Genomic DNA, 21,517 nt, shown 5'->3' on the forward strand with positions numbered 1-21,517 from the left:
GATGGATTAAGAACAAATGCCAAACACGCGATTTGTTCTCTCGAGACCGTTTGTCCTCTTCTTTTAAGGTTCATTACAAGCTGCCTTTCCTGTAATCGGCGCGTTGCTATCGCCACCTGGTGGTCGACAGGGAAAGGACAAGGCCAGGGATATGCTCATAATTAATTCAAATGTGCAAAACCAAACACAAAATGTTATATACAAAGATGATAGAAACAAGTTATGTAATTAATTAGACATAATTAGATAATTATACAAAAAATATCTGTACTATAAAATATTCTGTACTATTTTTTCCTTTACAGAAGAGGGTATAGAAATTTTAAATAAATTTATGTTAATGAACATTTGTCATCGATTAGGTGTTCAGTTGTGTCAGTTCTTCCACAATATCACTTTAGCTCATCATCAGTGCAATGGCTTCCTGAGAACATGACCATAAATAAAGAAAAAATAAATTTTGTGGATTTATTATTTCAGAAGATGTATATGATATTGTTTCGATTCTTGATGGTTGATCTATAATATTACAATTTAAACACAACACATGATTTATTCTTACCGTATTGCAATGGCTAATGATCTTATTTTGTTTGCTGTTTTTCTGTCAGGATTCAGGTAGTTTACATTAAAAACAAATCTACCTACATTTGATTGTACAGTGTCTGTGTGCTCAAATTAATGTATAAAATTTCTTCATGCGTTTCTACAATGCCAGGAATCTGGGCTCTTGTGCCATCTGCTGAAAGAATGTGGTGTGTGACAGCCTCCCTTCTAAACATGGGACAGTGTGAAGACACGGGTCGGTTTGGCAGAGGAACAGCTGACTGCCTGCCCCCCTAAAACTTCTGACAGTCATGCAGCTGACACTTACTAAAACGGCTGCCTTGGTGTGAATCAGAGAAACAAGGTGATATCATGATGCAAACAGCCAACTAACTGCCTTTCTCATTGACCAGTTGGTTTTATTGTCACAAAGTGAAACTGAACAATGCACTTCTGTCAACAATTTCTTTTCATACTCGTTTGACAAGCTGAAGCAAAAATTGGAACCTTAAAATATGCCACTCTGTGTGAGACATAGACACAGCCATCTCCATCTCATATTTGTTTTTACTCAGGAGACAGCGAATGTCACACTTGTATCACCTTTCTAATTATAAACCTGAGCCTGTGCTCTCCAAGAATGGAAGTTTAGCCAGGCCCATCTGTGGCCTAAAATTAGCCCCCACCCCCCAGAAAGGAGTGAACATGCACACACACACACACACGCACACACACACACACAAACCATACTGCACTTTTCACAACTTACAGCTCCTGTGGAAGCATCACACTCCTTCTTGGACGTTGCTCTTCTTCCATGTGACTCATTACTATGGGGTTTAACTTCTCTGCTCCTCTAATGTCTTTGGAAATAACACCAGCAAGTACCTAGATGACGTAAGTGTCTCACTGCTGTCCAGTTTGCTGCTGTTCAAGCAAACCATGTAACCTTTTTTCTACTGAGCAAATGATGTGGACCTTTACTAGAAAAGCATTTGCTTTTTATGTCTGTGAGTAAAATGCACTCATGTATGGCTTTGAAACATCCACATTTTATTACTCTGATTTGTCTTATATACATTCACTGTGTCTTGTCAACAAAGTGCATTGGCTTATGGTAGCACTGTATGCTTAGGGTAAGAAATGTTTTATTACTTTTACTTTCCTGTACATATTTGTTATGTTGAAATAAAATTCATGCCCAGCAAAAACAACCCAATATGACAAGACTATGTCAGCTGTGTATGTGTTTGGGTGCATTGCCATCTTCCATTGCCATTTTTTGTCATTGCAGATTGAAGAGCTTTGGCCTGCATCAGCCTGGAGTTAAATTATGGTTCAGCGCCAAGCTGTCAACATGAGTTTGATGGACATTTCTAAGATCTTCTCCCTGCTGCAGCCTAAGGAGGAGGATGAGGACAATGAGCACTGTCAGGCCTTGAACAACGCCGTGAGCAGCGACAACGTGACTCTGCTGTCCGAGCTTCTGTCTCAGGAGAGCTGCAGGAGGTCTATCAATGCTCGAAGTGGGTGGGGGGTCCCAGTAACTCCCTTGCGCACTGCTGCTGCTCTGGGACACCTGAGGTGCTTGGAGGTGTTGTTGGAGCATGGAGCAGAGGTGAGATGAGGAGAGAGCATTTTCTTATATAACTTTTAGAAGGGAATGGCGAGATTACGGGTGAGAAGCTACAGCACTGTCTGAGCAGTGTAAGAAGTAAGATTTTCACAACATTTTGGACTTAATAGCATTAAAGCTGCACTAATCGATATTTTTATGATAATGATGGTGGCTCAGTGCAATATCAAAGGCTTTGCTGCAAGCTCACACAAAATTATCATTCAGATTCACCTCAGTTTCACTGAATCATTTAGCGTCTTCCAGCTCTTTGTTTCAAACTCTGCTGTCATCAGTGTTGTTTCCAGAAGCAGGAAGCACCTGTTTTCAGCACAATGAACCCAATTTATGGTACCTAAGAGGAGAAGGAATACTGGCTTTTAAATCATGAAGTAAATAAATGAATGTCTAATGTCTTCAGGGTGTGTAAATACTATAAAATTCTCTGCTAACTCATACACTAGGTGAGAATATGTCAGCGTTGTGTTAGCTTTGACACATTCACTCACAAAAATCACTCAACTTTTTGGATTAACAAACTGCAGTGTGTCACAACATGTTGATGTACTGCTGTGTCTGACTCCAGATCGACAGTCTAGACGTGAAGGCCCAGACGCCCCTGTTCACAGCTGTCAGTGGAAAACATCTGGACTGTGTGGCTGCCCTGCTGAAGGCCGGAGCCGATCCTAATGGCAGTCAGTACAACAATTGCTCCCCAGTGCTGACTGCTGCCCGGGAAGGCGACGTAGACGTGCTCCGAGAACTGCTGAAGTACGGAGCCGAGGTGGATGTCAGACCCAAAGTCCCAGAGTGGGCTTCCAATGCCACAGCCTGCAGGGGGCCCCTTTATATCTCTGCTGTTTATGGACACCTGGACTGCTTTAAACTGCTCCTTCTCCACGGAGCCAACCCCAACTACAACTGCACAGATGAGAAGATGCTGGCCAGGATCAAGCAGCCAAAGACAGTTCTGGAGGTGTGTCTCCGTTATGGCTGCGGAGTGGAGTACATCCAGCTTCTCATAGACTTTGGAGCAGATGTGTATCTGCCTACTCTGATCATTGACAAGACTACGAAGCAGAACGAAGCCCTGGTTCTGCTGCTCAAAGAGAGAGGTGAGACACTGATTAGTTCAGACAACACTCAAGTGTGTGAATGATTCAAAGTGCTCATTTTGATTCACCTTTTGTTTCTGCTCCAGTTTGCCCAAAAACACTCATGTCACAGACTCGGCTAGCGATACGAAGATGCCTCCCCCTTGCAGACAAGGAGCCATCCATTGACGGTTTGGACATTCCTCTCATCCTGAGGAACTACCTGAAGCACGACACCTCTGAACTGATATGATGCTCACGGTAGCATCAGAATATATGGCCAATGATTTTTTTTTTTAATCTTATTGCTGTACTCACATGACTGGATCATTGATTTTCCATAAGATTTTCCCAGAGTAGAACAAGATAACGGACACTCGCACAGCCAAGCTCCATGTGACATGTATATATTTAGAGGTCACTCCATTGTCTCAGTGCTGTAAATTCTTGTTTCTATCATTTATGCATTCAGATTAATGTTTGTGGCTACCAATAGATCAAGTTTAAACAGACATTTCAGCTCAACAAAGCTCATTAAAGTGTCTTTGTCAAACACAGAAAGATGTTCCCCAACAGACGCCATGTTGGAAACTGCCTTGTCCTTGGGAAGTGCATTTGTGTAATGCCGTGATTGACCACTAGAGACCACAGTAACACTGCTTAGAGCTCTGTTACACATGAGGCTTCTCTGTTAATACCTCTTTGTGTCACCTTTAGCTGTCTTTTTCACAGGTGACAACACACAATCAAAGATAGTCTCCCTTCACTGGTTTAGACATCCACACCCATCTGGAGAGACACACACAGACATAGTATCTGTAGCACACCAGAGTGTTTTAGATCCCGTCTAAGAAACAATCTTGTAACTTCAAAACATTAGGAAGCGGAATGATCTACACTTCAGAAAGGCCAACTGGGAGAATATACTTGCAGTCTCATCAAGTCTCATTACATATTGATTGCAGCATAGTTACATGCAGCCTACAGTTTTAGGTTGGAGGTTTGTTGAAATTTTGCTTTTGTGACTTGTGAATACCTTCCTGATAATGTTATTATCTCTTGTTTGTACGCTGTTCTATCTTCCTTCTGTAGTACATCCAGGAGTTAATGAGTCAGCTGTTGGGAACAAGGCCTACAAACAGGAAATGATGTCACACTACAGGAAACTCCAGCACAATGTTCTCACTCACACATTGAGCCTTTAACACGCAAGTTCTGCAGAGGTTTTATTTTCAACAAAAGTACAGCTATATCAGATATGGATTTATTTTTACAGCAAAGTACAACATATTCCCAGTGCTTCTGATTACATCAAAACATATAATGTACATACAGCTGACATCTCCACTCTCCCATTCACAGTTTCTGGATTGAATAGGCATTATTTTTCAGGTTTTTCATCTCTACAGCAAATAATCAAACTCAAAAAGGCCAGCAAGAAAGAAAATGACAAATGTTTGCATATGGTGACAAAGGAAACGGATACTGTGAATAAATTTTTCTGTGATAGGCAAAAATCCAGACCTCAAACTAGATGGTAATATACAATGGGTAGATTCCAAAAGTGGGATGTCAGTCTTCTGTTAACATTGTTGTCACTGAACACCACATCAATATATGGCTCATTGAAGACTGTTGTACCCTGACTATTCTGAAACAACACAGGACTGCATAACCAACTGCAAGGAGTTCCTACTGAAGATGTTGCTATGCTAAATGTGAGTGAATGTGTCTCATGTACACGCCGGACTAAAAGGAATTACATGAATCTGAGCAACCTCTGATGCATCCGATTGACAGGCTGCTAACTCGGCTGTCTTGCTTTTGTGGCCAGAGAGAGTGAGAAAATCTTCAGCTGCACAAAAGGCTGTCCCCTCAGCTCTCAGTATAAAGTCAGGATGATAATTAAACGAGAAAATCAAACCAATATACATCCAAAAGTATACTATTTAATACTGCATTCAATAAATACAAGTGAGGAGTTAATTTGTACTGTCAAGTCATTGTACTTCAAAGAACCATTTCTTAAGTAGAAACAAGAGCATGATATGAATTGCAATGAAGTACTCTGTGTGTGTGTGTGTGGCTTCAGGATTATGTTTATTTTTAGCTCATCCCGAGAGGTTTCGCATTTATTCAGCTCTTCTGCTTGGCTACAAATCTATACACAAACACCCTTGATCAGTGCTTACTCCTATTTGGTTCTCTGTTGTCATAGAAAAATTATACCCGTTTTGCCTCAGCAGTTGATGGCATTCCAACCCGCCCCCCCCCCCACCCCCCTCAAAAAAAAAAACAAAAATAAAAAAAACAAAACCAAAACAAAAAACAACCAAACAAAAAAAGATAACAGCAGTTTGGACCATGACAGTGTAGGCTGGAGTCAAAAAAAACAAATCAAGATTTAAAACTTACAACATTACAGTTTATAGTACCCATTATATCTGGGCAAAGAGAGCATCAGTGCCTTTTGTTTTAGCTATCAGCAGCTCAGTCTTTGATTCAGCGTGAGGAAAGATGTTCCCCTCTCCTTGACAATAAATAAAAACACAAGCTACAACTGTAATGTGTAGTGAGCAGGAGACGGGTGGACAGAGAAAAGAACTCCCTTTAGTGAGATGGTATGGGTTCACATATGAGTGGTTCCGCATTGTGGAAAAAAATCCCATTGGAAGTTAAATGAAACTAAACAATCTGTTAAGAGTTGTCTTAAGTCTCATGCAAAATATTGGATGCCACAAGCATGCATTTACCTGGTACTGAGGTCTACCGCACGCTAGAACTGGAACAACATTCGTCTCCAACGCAAAATACCAATATCCAAATATATGATCTGTTCTTTTTACAGTATTTACAGTGTGTAGCTGATAAAGGTAAAATAGATGACTCTTCTTTTGATTCATAACTCACTGTTAATAATACACATTGAAATGTGAAACCTAACTGTTTCCTACTAGATATTCAAATTAAACCATCTTTCAGCACGTTGAATAGATAACAATAAAGGAATTCTATGTAGTTTCTAAACATCTGAAATTATAATTAACTCTTTGTTGTGCAATAAAATTACTGCTATGTAAGTGTGACATAATATAATAAGGTGTTTTAAATGTTTCAGTCAGACAGCACAGTATCTACTCATATGGAAAAGGCCTGACCTCTGTCCGAGTGGATGCACTGTGGAACAAGGAAATTCCCAGTGTGTATGAGAGAGAGAGAGCAAGAGAGAGAGAGAGATAGAGAGAGGGAGATATGCAAGTCCCACGTTGAAGGGAAAATACATGACTAATTCAAATCTGCCTGTGAAACTGAATAGATAATCACTAGTGGAATGCTGGAAGGCACTGTTAGATAGCATCTCTCTTCTCCGCAGCAGAACGGGCCAGCAAGTGCGCATGATTATGTGTTTGTGTGTGTGCCTGTGAGTGTGTGGATGCGTGTGTTTTCCTGCATACTTGTGTTTGTATGTTGGTACTGGTGGTGCTGTGGAGTAGGGGAGTGGGAGCGAGGGAGAAGGGGGTGGGTGTGGCACAGGACCTGAGGTTATCATGGCCTGGGAACCATATCTTTTTGCTGTGCAAGACCAGGGAGTTATCTTCCACAACAATCTCACTGGGAGCCATCTCTACAGACACCAGCAGCCAACTCACCCGTTTCTCAACTTTCTTTACTGAAACAAAACATAAATTACACAACATACAAAGCAGTTCTAAGGTCTTTTTTTCCAATAGGTTATAAGGCCTATAAGAAGGCAAACAAATGACAAAGAACAATATATAACGCTTTCATATCATGTTGTTGTGAATAGTGAAGATATATGATGATATATCACATTGCACAAGTTGTCATACTGTATATGTACTGTCCATCAGGTGAAATAATTCAACACAAAATGTATTTCTGCATCTGGGGTCAAAATCTGATCACAAACCAAGGACAGATGAGTCACTTACATTCTAACTGTAGAAAAGAATACACTTTCATGATGCACGTAAATCAGTTGTTCCTCCTCAGCAGATCATCTCTTCTCTAACACATCAATTCATTGTTGAAACTAATCAAATTAATCTGATCAGGCCACAGTCCTCTGTAAACCACTTAACAGTACTGAGCTAACTGCCAAAACATGGATCAGATTTGGAAAACAACGGAGTGCCAAGAGTTTGAAACTGGAGTTTTTACATACATGAATCTGTCAGAGGACATTTGCATGCTACAGATTATGTTCACCTCTTTGTCTCCTTATAGTGCTGGCTCACACTTCTGCAGTGTGCTCTCTTTCAGTACTGACTCGCAACCAGCCAATATGGTTGTCCTGTTCATTTTGAATTTCTCCTCTTTTGGACCATTACCCCTTGTGCTAGTTAGGGTTCTTTCTCATTTTTCACACTGTGGCACCATATGCTTGGGTCACTCCCTCTCAAATGAGAGAAAAAGTGTTCTTCAGATTGAATATGGGCTGTGCTTTTCACAATGTTAGTGAATACCCAATAATCAATAAGTTAACTAAAGAACTGAAGAAGTCCTCTTTTTTATTTATTTAATTTTTTGTTTTACAGCTGACTTGTAAAAGAGATATCATTTTAGACCTTGGCCAATGCATCAACTTCACTTTTAGCTCTCGGCGGATTTCTGGAGGTAGGCTGTGCTCTTTCCAAACACCCAGTGAGCTGCCAGCACAGTGCTACAGGGGTGGTCTCTGGGGACAGTGGGGAGGGGTGCTGACACAAGGCAGGTGGACTGTAGCCTGCCTATCTCCTGCTCCCAGCTGTTTCATCTGAGTGGCAAGCCCTCTGTCAACTGCAACCCACAGCCCCTCGGCATGATTGGTTATGAATACCCTGTCAAAAGTGGTTGGTGAAAGGATGGGAATATTCTATTGATGTTCCGGCTATGGATTTGTTCCCTGATCCATCATATCGCGGCCAATGGCAGGTTTCCAAGAGAATGAAGCTCTTGCTCTGAGAGCCACTGACTCACAGAGGCTGAGCAGGTGGGTAGAGAGATAGAGAGGACAAGAAGAGGGATGTTAAGAGAGAGTGAGAGAAACACTGTGAACATCAGACTTGGTGAAGAGAGGGCTACTATATGCAAACAGCTAGAAAAGGGAAAATGGAGCACTGTGAGTGAGGGGGAGATCCAGACGTAGACATCAGCGGAGCAGAGATGGCCTGACTGGTCTGTGATCAGCAGCAGACTGGACTCTGGTTTGGTGCCGAGAGTGGAGCTTTGCTGGTCCTTCTGATGACCACAGCCAGTAGCTGAGGCCTGTCATTATTCAACCTCACATTCAGAAGAATGCAACAGGCGACCTCACATAGCAGCACTGCAAGATCTCAGCCGCTGGACACAATCATACTAGTAGGAATGCTCTCGTTTGGGCTCGTGGTGCGTTCCAGATGATGAATTCAAAATGAAATAATAGAACAATCTCAATAACTCCAGGACATTCAGATGACGTAAATCCGAGGGAAAGAGTTCATGACAGTCGACTCAGCTGGAGAAGCATGATAACTAAGAACGTTACTAACATATATGAAGTGTAAAGTTTGATTTTTTTTTCTCAATTTCTCAAGTCTTCAGTCCTCTTGCCGCTTCCAGTCACACTCTATATTAACATTGGTCCTAAACTTCAAAGTCTCTCGTGTATGTGTGTATTTTTTCATATTTTTCTTCATCATGGGACATGATCATCCAGTGTTTAGTGCTTCTAAGAAAAATAGCTGGTCCTTCAGAAGAGTCTGTGTGTCTCTATTTCTTAAATGGAGCTAATCTACTAAAATTCTGCCAGAAAGGAGCCTGGCCTCTTTTGGATTGACTGAATTCAAAAACCTCTCCTTGTGCCATGTCCTCCGTTACCTCATACTGCCCTGCACTGAGGGGGTCCTGGGGGGGCGGGTATGAGGGGGGCGTGCACCTGTTTACACCTAGGAAGGCAGGTGCAAAAAGAGCAGGAAGAGGGTGTAAAGGGGAAGGGGACAAGGAGGCAGTGCAAGGCACAAAGCAAAAGAGAAGAAGAAGGGAGATGGATAGCAAACAGGAAACACTGTCAGTAATGTATCTGAAACAACACAACAACACAACACCAAGTCATGCTTCCAAATAAAACAGGCACATAGACACGAAATGGGCCTTCAGTGCTAACATTCCTATATATCAAACCTGAAATATGAGACACTATGATCATATGATGACAGCTGAATTGGAATAAACTTGGAATTCAGCTCTAGCAATGACACAAGGGAGACTAAAGATGCTATTCAATCAAACTCTGTAGCAGGCAAACAAGAGAACCAGCGGATTACGTCTGATACGGTGATGAAACCAGGCATTTGGACAAGGGACATTGTTCATCCGTGTTTGTTGACAGCACATTTGTTTGAATAGCACCCTGGACACTTGAGAACAAAAATAGAGCCAACAGAAAGCTGTTAATATGCATTTAACTACAGTCTACAATGTCATTTAGCTATGGTCTACAAGCATAACAACTATGCTAGTGCAATTAAAAATTAGGTACAATCAATATTTGGAGATGAAATATTCAAAAGTTGCCATGGCATCTTAGGAAAAAAATGCAAAGATGTCTTTTATGAGGGGTATTGGGCCAAACACTGTTTTAGTTAAACAGGTTTGATCTATTTGTGTTAGTGGAACCTGTTTATCTTGGATAGTAAAAAGAATGCTTGTAAACAGGATTGGACTGTGACTGCATGCTCCAATGCCAACATTAATCACAACAGCTTCCAATGCTGCTCAGCAGTTGCCATGGCATCTTATTGTGCTAGCTCTAAGGAGAACTCTAAGGCATATACCTTTATCATTTTCAAACCATGTCCATACAACATGGCCCTCTTTCTCAAGATGAAATCTATAAATGAATCTGAAATTCAAGAGAGTACTTCACCTTGTGCCAGCCATGTACACATACAGCACTTAGAAACACACAACATTTACTTCTGACAGACATCTACAGGGATCCTAATGTCAGAGAGAACATTCCAGCAGTGGTCATTGGTTAATTAATACCTTTATGGATGGTCATGCTTATTGTGAAACTGGCAATAACAAGAACATCAGTAATGGTAAATATACAAACATCTAGCCTCGCACTAAAATGGCTAAATCTTAAAGGATGATGCCAGCAGTTTTGGACATGTGGGTCCTGTGTCTGATGATTTGTCAGGAAAAAGCACTCTTGAATAACTTGCTTGACATTTTTTCCTGTTACTGAGATAGTTGGTAGCCATTAGCAGTTCACAGTATTTTGGCATATCTGGGTTTAAAAGCAATCCAAATGTTAAATCACAAAATAAGACAAAGTACCGAGTACTTACTCCTGAGTTCAAGAGTACACAGTGTAAGGTAAAGTCTTCTTGTTCTACAAATCTACCAATACATATAAACTACACATGTACACTAAAGTTGGGCCAGTGTAACAATAAAGTCAAATACCAGACTGGACCAGTATACAAAACTTCTCTCTCTATACCTCTAGGTATAGCCTCAGCAGCATCTCGCACTGAGCCTGTAAATAGAGGTGCAGTGGCTCCACAGTCCATCAGGACTTAATGAAACACTGTGTTTCTATTTTTCACAAGAACAATTCAACTTAAATTTTATTCTACTAATTCTTCTTGTTTAACGTCAAAATAATAATTAAAAATACGACAGTGGACTAGAGTGCCTTGAGAAAGAATGACTGGTAGCTATACATTTCAAGTGCAGTTATCACACCACGGATAATCTGTGGGCCAGACGGGCCCACACGTCATAAAAAATTTCTGATTATCAGTCGATGGGAGGCAGGTGGGTGAAATGGTACCTCTTTAAAGAGGAAAATATTAATTCAATTGTCTGCAGAATTCCCCAAGCAGCATAAATGAAAAGCGCATCTTCCTATTACTAATGCTCTGCCATTAATGCACGAGGCACAAGTTAAAAGAGTTAAAAAGGGAGTGAGAAAGAGAGAGAAAAAAAGTGAAAGGAGTGACATCTGAAGTGTGTGAATTTTATGTATGCCACATGACATGGCATGTGGTTTAATAATTTAAGCTTTTTGTTGTCTTAATATTTGGGAATATCATTACTGCAAGCCCCACACGTAAGTAAGTCTGTGCTGTGAAATGAGAGAGAGAGAGACAGAGAGAGAGAGAGAGAGAGAGAGAGAGAACAAACAGCTGTTTTTTTTCCCACGCCTCCCCCTACTAAATTTGGCGTGATTAATGCTAGCACGCTGCTAACCCCCTCCTCCTACACCTGACAAATGCCAGTTTAGTTTATTTGCGTGAAATTTAACTGGTTTAAGCTTGTTCACCAGACATACATATGGCAAATACGCATCAACCCCAAAGGCCCGACCTTTGGTGACTTTTGTTGTGGGCATACTATGACAATCTGGATATAAGCAGAGGTGATAAGCACCAACAACCACCCTAACTCAGTAAAGGAAAAAATGCAAACAGCTGTCTGAGGTATTACATGTTTTCAAGAGAAGCGTGACACAGGACTCACATGTCATGACCACTGATATCCCCCTTCAAACTCAATACTTCATGCAAACAGCCCTCTGTCTTTTCATTGATGCTTAACAGCTGCTTTAACTCATATCAAGTCATCCTCATGTATGGGCTGACAGACATTTTACTCATTGGAAAAATATTGAGTGTAATGAAGAGAGAAGACATGAATCCATTTGACATTTCTAGCTTACTTGTACAGTACTAGTACACAGATACTCTAAGTCCATTCATAAACAAAGTAGGCATAAAGTAGGCAAAAAGGTGTAGAATGTAAAAAAAGAGAGCAGGTTAAGGGAAGAGTAAACAGCGATGAGAAGACAGAGCACACCAGCGAGGAAAAGAAAAGGGAAATCACCTGATATCTTCTTGTTGCCTCACCTTTCTGTTTGGTCACCTTTCTCACTGTCATGGCCGCCTGTCGCTTCTGGTACTCAGAGATCTCAAAACCTAAACAACAAACAACATTGTATGTCACAAACAAAGATTGTAATGCATGTGAAAATAAGATGTAATAAACCACAAAAAGCTGCCTTACAGCTCTACAGATTTAGCTTTTTACAACAAGGCCATAATTTATCCCAATATACAAATACAACAGTCATTCAGAAAAAGTTGACACTCTGTGTAAAATGTAAATAAAAGAGAAACTGATAGTTTGCCGATTTTGTTTGACAACTACTGAGTTGAAAACAGTGCAAAGACAATATTTTTAATTCTTTACCATATCAAATTAATTAATTTTTGTAAATATCTGCTTATTCTGAATTGGATGCCAGCAACTCATTTCAAACAAATTGGGACAGGAGCAACAAAAAGACTGGGAAAGTTGTGGAATGCTCTGAAACACCTGGTTGGAACATTCCATAGGTAAACAACAGGTGATAGTACCATGATTGGGTATAAAAGGGACAACCATACAAGCAAGGATGTTACAAGGTTCATCACTGAAAAACCGCATCCAGCAGAGAGTTAGAGATTTGCCCATGATCAAGAACATCCTTAAAAGATTCAGAGAATCTGGAAAAATCTCTGCACGTAAGGGGAAAAGTCGAAAACCAACTCTGAATGACCTTCAATCCCTCAGGTAGCACTGCCTTAAAAACCGATGACTGAATAAAGGATATTATTATATGTGTTTTGTCAGTAAACACATTTTGTCAAACTACAAACTACAACTACAAATGCAAGTTAAGACTACCATCCAAAGCAAAAACCATATATCAACAACATATAGAAATGCTGCAGACCTATTTGAGCCTTATCTGAAATCAACAAAGAGGAAAAGGACCCTCTAGACTGTTACCACCGCAAAGCCAGCCAAAATCCTTGCTGCTTGCACATCTGTGAAGGTACCATTAAGGTTGAAAGGCAGGCTACAGACAGGCTTTGGAGAAGCGTATGTCCATTTATATTTACATTTGATTAGTGTCTTTTTAAAGGGACGTCCTGGCTTATATCAGGAAGACAATATAAAGCCACATTCTGTATTCATTACAACAGTATGGCTTCATAGCAAAAGAGTACGGGTACTAGACTGGTCCGCCTGCAGTCCAGACCTGAAGTCCTTCTGTCAGCCAGTCTGTCCCAGAAAATACAACATGTAACTGAAGCCCCATAGCCCATTGTAAATGAAACTAATGCTTTCCAAACTGGGAAGTGTGTGACTAACCGATTTTCTCATCCTCCTGCACCATCTTCCTCTCCTCGTGGAAGGCCCTGAGCCAGCGGATCTTCTCCTCTGGCTTCTTGGCCAGGAAGATGTGGATCTCCTCACTGTCTTTGTTGCACAATTTGAAGGCGTTCTTCACACTGACATTAAAGTCATCGTCACGTCCGTCTATGGCGTCCCGCACCTCGTAGCGATCCATGTCGATGCGGCCCTTATAATACAGGATGTCCCGGCGTATCAGATCCTGGGAAAGAGGAGGAGAGAGGGTTTGTTAATGTGTGTATGCTTGTGCGCTGAATCATAGCAATGTCAACAAGCATCCTTCCCTTGGTATCCTAAGAATCTGTCTTATGCAACCCTTTCCATCTGCTGCCCAAACATATAAACACCTTCCACACACATTGCAGAATGCCAAATTTTTCTGCACTCGATATCATAAAATGTAGAAAATAGTATTTCAACAATGGCAAGCACACTTAATAGTTTACACCAGTGCAATCTAATGTACAACCATCCGACAACAGTTCTATATTTGGTGGTTAGTTTGTGATGACAGTTTGTGTCAGAAAGATATTTAGACATTTTCTAAAATTTTAAGACACTTGTCTCAATCTTTTGCCCAACACAGTTTCCCAGAGTGCCAGAGGATTACTTTATTTTTACTTTATTTATTGTTTTATCAAACTAACAGCTCAAAATCCAAAGATATCTCCGCTTCAGTTGTATAAACTATTAATGTACTATGCAAATCTGTATGTGTTTACATTTGAGAAGCTGAAGCAGCGTCCAAAATTAGCTTCTTGACTCACCAGCCAAGTTAATTGCAAGATGAAAAAAATCCACCATCCAAGCATATTTTTACCCATCAAAATGCAGGCATGTTTGACTTTGAAGTATGACTTCACTATTGAAAAATAACTAAAAATTGGTTGTTAGAAACCTGTTGCACACAAATATTGTGGAATTTGCTAATAACAATTTGATTTGGATTTTTAAAGAGTTTGTAAAATTGGTCATTGTTGAAATGAATGGTCATGGATTTTAAATTTTAAATGAATTTAATGAATGAATTTAAAAATAAAAAGATTTTGAAAATGACTCATTTTAAAGGGCGGCACGGTGGTGCAGTGGTTAGCACTGTTGCCTCATAGCTAGAGATTTCCAGGTTCATGGAGTTTGCATGTTCTCCCTGTGCCTGCGTGAGTTTTCTTCAGGTACTCCGGCTTTCTCCCACAACTTCAAAGACATGCATGTTAGGTTAATTGGCTACTCTACATTGTCTCTAGATGTGAGCATGTGCGTGAATGTTCGTCTGTCTTTGTGTGTTAGCCCTGCGATTGACTGGTGACCAGTCCAGGGTAAACCCTGCCTCTCGCCTGTAGTCAGATGGGATAGGCTCCAGCTCCCCCACGACCCTGACGGATAAATGGAAAATGGATGGATGGACGGATGGATGGATGGACTCATTTTAAACAACCCCTTTGGCTATTTCACAGTTTTTTTCGGAGTTTATAAGGTGTTCTTGAATGCACCATGAAATCCTTGTCGGCAACCATACGCTTTGCAATACAAAATGTCGCAGGTTAGAAGGTGCGCCTGAAAACACTATGAAGTCCCTTTCTGTGTGTGTGTGTGTCAAACTCCAACATGGACAGTGGCTAAAGACGGCGCAGCCGTTAGTAAAACCAGTGTGACTGCCAAATACTTCCATCCATCCATCCATCTTCTTCCGCTAAATACTTGCCAAATAAAAAAAATCTGCAGGCATTTAGCGCTTGGCAGGTGTTAATTTTGGACCTTAAGGACCTATTTTGTTTTTAAAACATCTGAAAATGATAAATTATCTAAATTGTTTCAGAATAATTTTCTGCTTGTTGACTGATGAGTTAATATAATTATTATCGCAGCTCTTTTGGACTGCACTGTATTTCTTATATTGTGTTGACTTCTGGCAGTCTAACACCACTAGTAACCATAATGCCTGAGGCCTTATTTAGACAGCTTTTTGGCATATCAACATTGCATCCACACTGATTATAGAGAGTCTGCATAGCAAAAACTATTGCATATTTACATGTTTACTGTCACATAAGACATAATTAATCATCAAAATACCACAAGATCAAACAATTTACAGGAATGAGAACACCACAAAAAGGAAAAGTGGTCACTGGAATCCACTCATGCGAGAAGGTCAAGGAAGGTAAAACAAGACAATAAAGAACAGACATCTTTTTTCATAAGCGTGCAGAGACAAATCTGCATCCGAGCACTAATAAGGAAGAGATGAGAGGAAAAGATGGAAGACTACCTGCAACATGTTGCTTACACAGCCTGAGGCCTGCCATTACACATGTTGTACTGAGGATGCTGGAGAAGGATGCGTAGAACAAAGACTAGAATTTATAATTTGCTGCGTTTTTGAGCAAATTTACTTAGTGGATCAGAACAGTTAACAAACAAGTGATCTGCCAAAACACTGGTGATCAGTTCTGGTGTTAAGAAATGTTCAAGAATGATAAAAGAGGGGGGGAGGACAAGGACAGAGGGAAGGATAGAAAAACAGAAAGACAACATGTCTATTGTTAGTCTTTTCTGTGTGTGTGTCTTTGGCTGTATAATGGTGAAATTATTGTTCTCCTGTGTGTACACGTGTGTGTGATGACGCACTTATTCAGCCCCCGTGTGTGTTTGTGTGTAAATGTCTGTCTCCATTTGTGCGTGTGTTTCTGTGCACACGCATTGTAGAGCCCAGCCGAGCGTGAACATCCGTCTGACAGGAGAGCACAGCCTCGGTGCATTACAGCCCAAACTACCACAGCTCCATTTTGTGAAAGGTGCTGAGGATTTGAATGTATCTTCACTGGGGGCTGGTGCGTCTCATATGGTATTATGTCATCTATTTGCAGCTCTTGAGTAAGGTTGAAGATGAAGTCATATTGTCTTCAAGCATCTTTGCCACCAGCTCCTCAATACACAAGTTTCAAGAACACAGGCTTTGGGTGTGTTTCAGCTTGTCAGCTTGCTTTCAGCTGATAGAAAGGAAGAATGTGTGAGAGCCTACCTTCTTACAGAGGACCAGCTGGTGATCAAAGAGGAAGAACACTCGTTGCTGACTACGTCCATACGGCTGATAGATCCATGACAACTCCCCAGTGTAGATGAGCTCCGAGCTCCTGTCCAAAATATCATCCCCCTAGACAGACAGACACACACACACACTCATATGCAATTTGTAAATGAACAAGATACTGAAAAGACAGAAACATGTAATGCAATTTTGAAGGCTACAAAAAGCCTCACTAACTCATCTTACAATACAGTCAATTTCAGTCCTTGTTAGTAGTCCTCGGGCTGTAAAAACAGTTGTGAAAATAACATTTTTTTGTCATAAAGCCTGCTTTACAAACCAGGAAATGGCTGGCTGACAGATTTGACATTTAATTGTCTCTTACAGACCTCCTGAAGTTATGAAAGGGAAATACTAAATTACTGCACTGCTCCTTTAAATAATGTTGAAATGGTGAAACACATTGGACAGTCAGTCCTCTAATGCAGGGTTACGTCTAGGTGTGAAAGTGAAACACGAGATGATGTCCTTTTTGCTTTATTAAAATACAAACATTTACGAGATTAAATGAGTGTTTTTTCCAAAGTATATTGAAACACAAAATAGATATTTTCAGGATGTGTTCTTTCCTTTTTATGACTATGTCTGACACTTTTTAATTTAAAAATTTTAATAATAATAATAAGTTTAAACATACATAAGCTCAAAATGTGATGTCTTCACAAAGTTTATACAATAAAACTGTACATTAGTGACAAATATATAAAGTAAAATAAAAAAGTAAAATTTTAATCACAGACGGAATCTGTGATTAAGCAGATGGTTCAAACAGACCAGAGCAGATTTTGCCAGGAAAACAACATCAAATGCTTGGTAATTACACATACCTCCCAGTCCAGAACAGAGGCTTGCCACTGGGCGATCTTGTCAATGTTCTCCAGCCTCCTCTTCCTCTCATTGATCTGCTGAGTGACGTTCCGCATTACTGCCAGTGCTGCTGCCACGTATCGATAGTCACTATGGACACAGTGTACACATAAAGTTATGGTTCTTGGAGACTGTTTGCTTCAACAAGACGCGTAATGTGGTAGTGGAGAATGACACAGATTAGCCTTTTAAAAGACTGCCGATATAAACTCACAGATCAGCCGTAAGTCTACAAGAACATAGTCAAAAGAACGCAGTGCTATTTAATTTTAATCAGGCATCTTCTCTATCCAGAGTTAACTGTGACTGCATCTATGCTAACTGAGCTGGATTTATCCCTCTGGCTTAGATGTGCTATGGATCCAATCCTCACTTTGGAAGATAATGCGTGTGTGTGTGACAGCGCTGTGGGTGTGTGTAACAGAGAGCAGGCCTATATCTGGCAGATTCTCCACAGCTCCAAACACTGTGATCTGGCAGGCAGAGCTGGCAGAGCTGGCACCTGTCCCTCTCTGGCTGAGAACGCATGGTTTGTGAATGACCTGGAGCTGGCTGAGACACGCTGAATCACTTACACCATTTTTCTGTGGGTTTGCATGCATGAGTTTGCACATCTGGATGCTCTCGTGTGTGCCCCGTGCACATCTGCAAATGTTTAGATTGTGTACTGTGCTTCCGTGCTGTGCGGGCAGAGCATACAGAATGTTGATGCTTGTATACATGCCAAGTCATATTTAATCTGCAAATCTATTTATATCCAGAGTCCTATGCAATGACCCTATGCCCATCTATTAAAATAATTCAACATGGTTATTAACAGTAGTACTGTAGCACACATTTGATGAAACGTTTTCCTACAAAACTTTCACCAAAAGCTGGTAAAACAGCACAAAACAATATTTGTTTCAGTTCATAAGTGGATAATTATCATTTCAGTAGAATAAACACCTGCAACAGCTGAATTGCAACACAATGCACCCAGAACACAACGATGCATCAGTAATGCCTTCTTTTTAGAAACAAATGAGCTACCATCAAAAAGCCACTCAATCAGCAGATTAAATAATGACCCTGCCCGCAGCATTGAGTACCTGTGCTCCTGTGCCGTGTATTTGAGAAGCTCAGCCAACTGGAGCGGATATTTGCAGATTTTCTGGACAGGCGTGAGCAAGAAACCGTCTATGGCAATGTCAATCATTTGCTGGAGGAGGCGACAGGCCTCAAAGAAGTGCTGGTATCTACCATCCCTCATCAGTTTGCTCAGCTCCATACAGGCATCCAAGTGGTTGTTACAGTATTCTGAATAGATCCAAAAACCATCTTGCTGTAGAATGAAAGAACAGAAAGATGAGACATGATTAGGGAAGACAATATGTAATGAATCCTCTTTTTAATAAAACGTGATCCAGAGAGGAGTGCCAATTCTTGAGAGTGGGCAGTGTGTATGAGTTTGTTTGCTTTAAAAAACACTAACTCAATCAAAGTGTGTTAAAAACATTGAAAACACTGTTTGAACTCACGTGTTCTAAAAAGCATGGTCCGATTTCAGAGAGGTGGGGTTCCTCTGTGTTGTACTGTTTCTCCAAGTCTCTAACAAAGCCCATCTGAAAACGGTAGATGTCCTCAATGTTCCCAAAGATGACTTTCAGCTGGTCGTCATTGAACATGTCCACGCGCTTTCTGCACTGGCGCAGGTATCCCTGCAACAATATGGGTCACAACTACTTTGGGCTTTCAAAAATGGTACAGTTTAAGCAGCAGGACCTGACTTGTGACATGGCTGCAAGGCTGTGAGTCAGAAAAGGCTACAGAAGAGGCCTTAGCTTGTCACGTCACAGTTCTTAGTAATAAACATGTGAAGTCACTGCTTAGATTTAATTTATAGGAATCAAAATGAACTTTGACTCCTTAGACGCTTAGAAGCTTCTGTAGAGTCAGAGAGAATTTTGTGTAGGTTGTACTGTGGCCCCAATTTGTCAGTTCTGTTCTTGTGGTTAATTAAATGCCCTGAAGCTTTGGCACTTTGGGAAAAGATTTGCTGTAAGAGGTAGCTTTTTGCTATTCCACACTCCACTACCCACAATTCTCTCTATTGAAACACAAATGATAAGTCTTTTTTGTTTTGTTTCTAGTCAAATTCGAAGCAAATAATAAGTTAAAACTGGTTTTAATCGAGGTCATCTACGATAGCCCTTTTAGGGACTAGCAACAGCCACTAATTTCATGCTCCCTGAAGAACCAGGAAAATATCAACAGCTAACCCAAACAATAACCCAAACCCCCTTACCCTAACCCTTTTGACTTCATGTGTACAGGGATTAAACAGCAAACTTTTCTTCTAATAAGAATTACTAAATCCTTAAGTGAACAGTATGTAATTTCTGCCACTAGACATCTCTCTGTAAAAAGCAAACAAAATACGCAAGTGGTATGGGTTCATGGGAGTTGTTGTCTTCATTGTTAAACAATCACGTTCGCTGATGATAACCCATCTGATGTGATGAGGTTATGTTTTAAAATTGGACCGTTACCCTGAATTAACTCACACACTTCTCTTAGTTTGTACATTAGAAACATTTGGGATGATGTGAGTACACAACTAAAAAAATGTTTAACCTTAACCTTAACTTTTAACCAGTTACAAACAGCATCTACTTAATACTGATGCCTCTATATCACCTACACAAACAAACAAGAGCATTAGGGAGAAGACTAGCTGTTTCTGCATATTTATTCTAGATGCTTGCCACTGGGGCGAATTCTCTGAGAAATCAGATGAAATGATTTAGGGCACGCAGACCAGAAGAGCAATTAGTTACATCCTCCCGTTCAAAGTTTTGCAGTGACTAGTACATTAGTCAGTTGAATGGAACCAGGAGGATTATTTCTTTACAATTTTTAATTTTGACATTACATTTTGTTGTTAAGGTTGGTACCATGGCTGGGTCAGAGTTAAATTAGGCCAGGTGCCTATAGCCTACAAGAGAAATCATCAGCATTGGAAAAGTGCAGGGATTGCATTTAGTGAAGCAGACCTTGAGACAATCACCAGCCAGTCCACCCCAAGAAAACACAACTGCAATTGATGCGAGTGGCCCAAAACGAGAGGGAAGAGAGTTGAAATAAGAGCTAAGTTAGCCCAGCTTGGAGCTAAGAGGGTGAACAAGAGAGGCAAACACCTTAGTCAGCGATTCAAGAGAATGAAAGGACTGAAAAGGACACACAACCGATCCTGGGCTGCTTCTCTTCCTTCTAGACAGGTCTATTTTATTTCGACATCACCGTAATAAACTAACTTTAAAAAAAAATTCTACATTAAAAGCAGCATGACAGAAATCACAGATTTTAGGAACGAAACGGTTCATATATGAAAAGGTTTCATTCTAAAGATTGTTAGATTAAAAATAAAATTTGTTTTAAGGCTTTGATTCTTTATAAAAGACTCATCAACATACAAATGTAACAACTGACAAAGTGATTAATCTTATTAGGTGTGAATTCTAGCTTGTCACGTTGGTATGATTCATAATAATTTAATCTGGACGAGATCACTTCAAGTGTGTGACCTGCCACTACTGTACACAGCTGACAAAAAAAACCAAAAAAATATGTCTTGCATAAAAGTGTGAATGTGGGAGTGTTAGGAATCATAGGCCTTTCTGCAGAAAATAAAAGGGCTGCTTCCTCTCTCCTTCATGTTTCAGTTGATCAATTTCTTTATCATTTACCTTTCCCATTATCTCTCTGGCATTTAACAGCAGTGTGTGTGTGTGTGTTCTGGTGGAGGTCTATAGATGTTTCTTACCTCACAGATATCCTTGAGGTGTTTGATGTAGTGTCTCTCTGTGCTCATGATCTCATTGATGACATTAGCTCTCATCTGGTCTCGGTTCTGGAGGGGCGAGCCCAAACAGAGGCAGTCATTGGTTGGGTCCAGGTGCCCGTTCTGCACCTCGCTGGTTCCCTCGGCTGGTTCTGCTCCCCCGTCCTCCTGGTTCACCCACAGCTGAGTGCAAACATTCACACATACACAGAGTCACACACACACACACACCCTTGAATAAAAAATGTGCT

At 40.5% G+C, this 21,517-nt stretch overlaps 2 protein-coding genes across 12 annotated transcripts in view; one reads left to right on the forward strand and one right to left on the reverse strand.

The window, feature by feature from the left end:
* Positions 1 to 682: 682 nt before the first annotated feature.
* Positions 683 to 4,381, forward strand: LOC124068345 (ankyrin repeat and SOCS box protein 12-like). The gene is made up of 4 exons (XM_046406524.1): positions 683 to 1,443; positions 1,841 to 2,164; positions 2,748 to 3,276; positions 3,363 to 4,381. Exons 2-4 carry the CDS (start codon positions 1,880 to 1,882, stop codon positions 3,506 to 3,508), a joined length of 960 nt encoding a protein of 319 aa, XP_046262480.1. The 5' UTR covers positions 683 to 1,443; positions 1,841 to 1,879; the 3' UTR covers positions 3,509 to 4,381.
* Positions 4,382 to 6,904: 2,523 nt separating this feature from the next.
* Positions 6,905 to 21,517, reverse strand: part of LOC124068348 (rho guanine nucleotide exchange factor 9) — a 40,690-nt gene continuing 26,077 nt past the window's right edge. For 9 of the 11 annotated variants that reach the window (XM_046406532.1, XM_046406526.1, XM_046406527.1 and 6 more), the window contains 8 exons: positions 21,249 to 21,449; positions 18,964 to 19,143; positions 18,535 to 18,767; positions 17,404 to 17,533; positions 16,511 to 16,642; positions 13,447 to 13,690; positions 12,156 to 12,224; positions 6,905 to 9,182 (listed from right to left, as the gene is read on the reverse strand). In XM_046406532.1, the coding sequence (XP_046262488.1) occupies positions 9,007 to 9,182; positions 12,156 to 12,224; positions 13,447 to 13,690; positions 16,511 to 16,642; positions 17,404 to 17,533; positions 18,535 to 18,767; positions 18,964 to 19,143; positions 21,249 to 21,449 (1,365 nt within the window). In that variant the 3' untranslated portion in view covers positions 6,905 to 9,006. Of the gene's footprint in view, positions 9,183 to 10,070; positions 10,139 to 12,132; positions 12,225 to 13,446; positions 13,691 to 16,510; positions 16,643 to 17,403; positions 17,534 to 18,534; positions 18,768 to 18,963; positions 19,144 to 21,248; positions 21,450 to 21,517 lie in introns of all 11 variants that reach the window. The other 2 variants (XM_046406530.1, XM_046406531.1) reach the window with 2 other exon arrangements.

The sequence above is a fragment of the Scatophagus argus genome, chromosome 12 (assembly GCF_020382885.2).
Source record: "Scatophagus argus isolate fScaArg1 chromosome 12, fScaArg1.pri, whole genome shotgun sequence".
NCBI classification, from domain to species: Eukaryota; Metazoa; Chordata; class Actinopteri; family Scatophagidae; genus Scatophagus; species Scatophagus argus.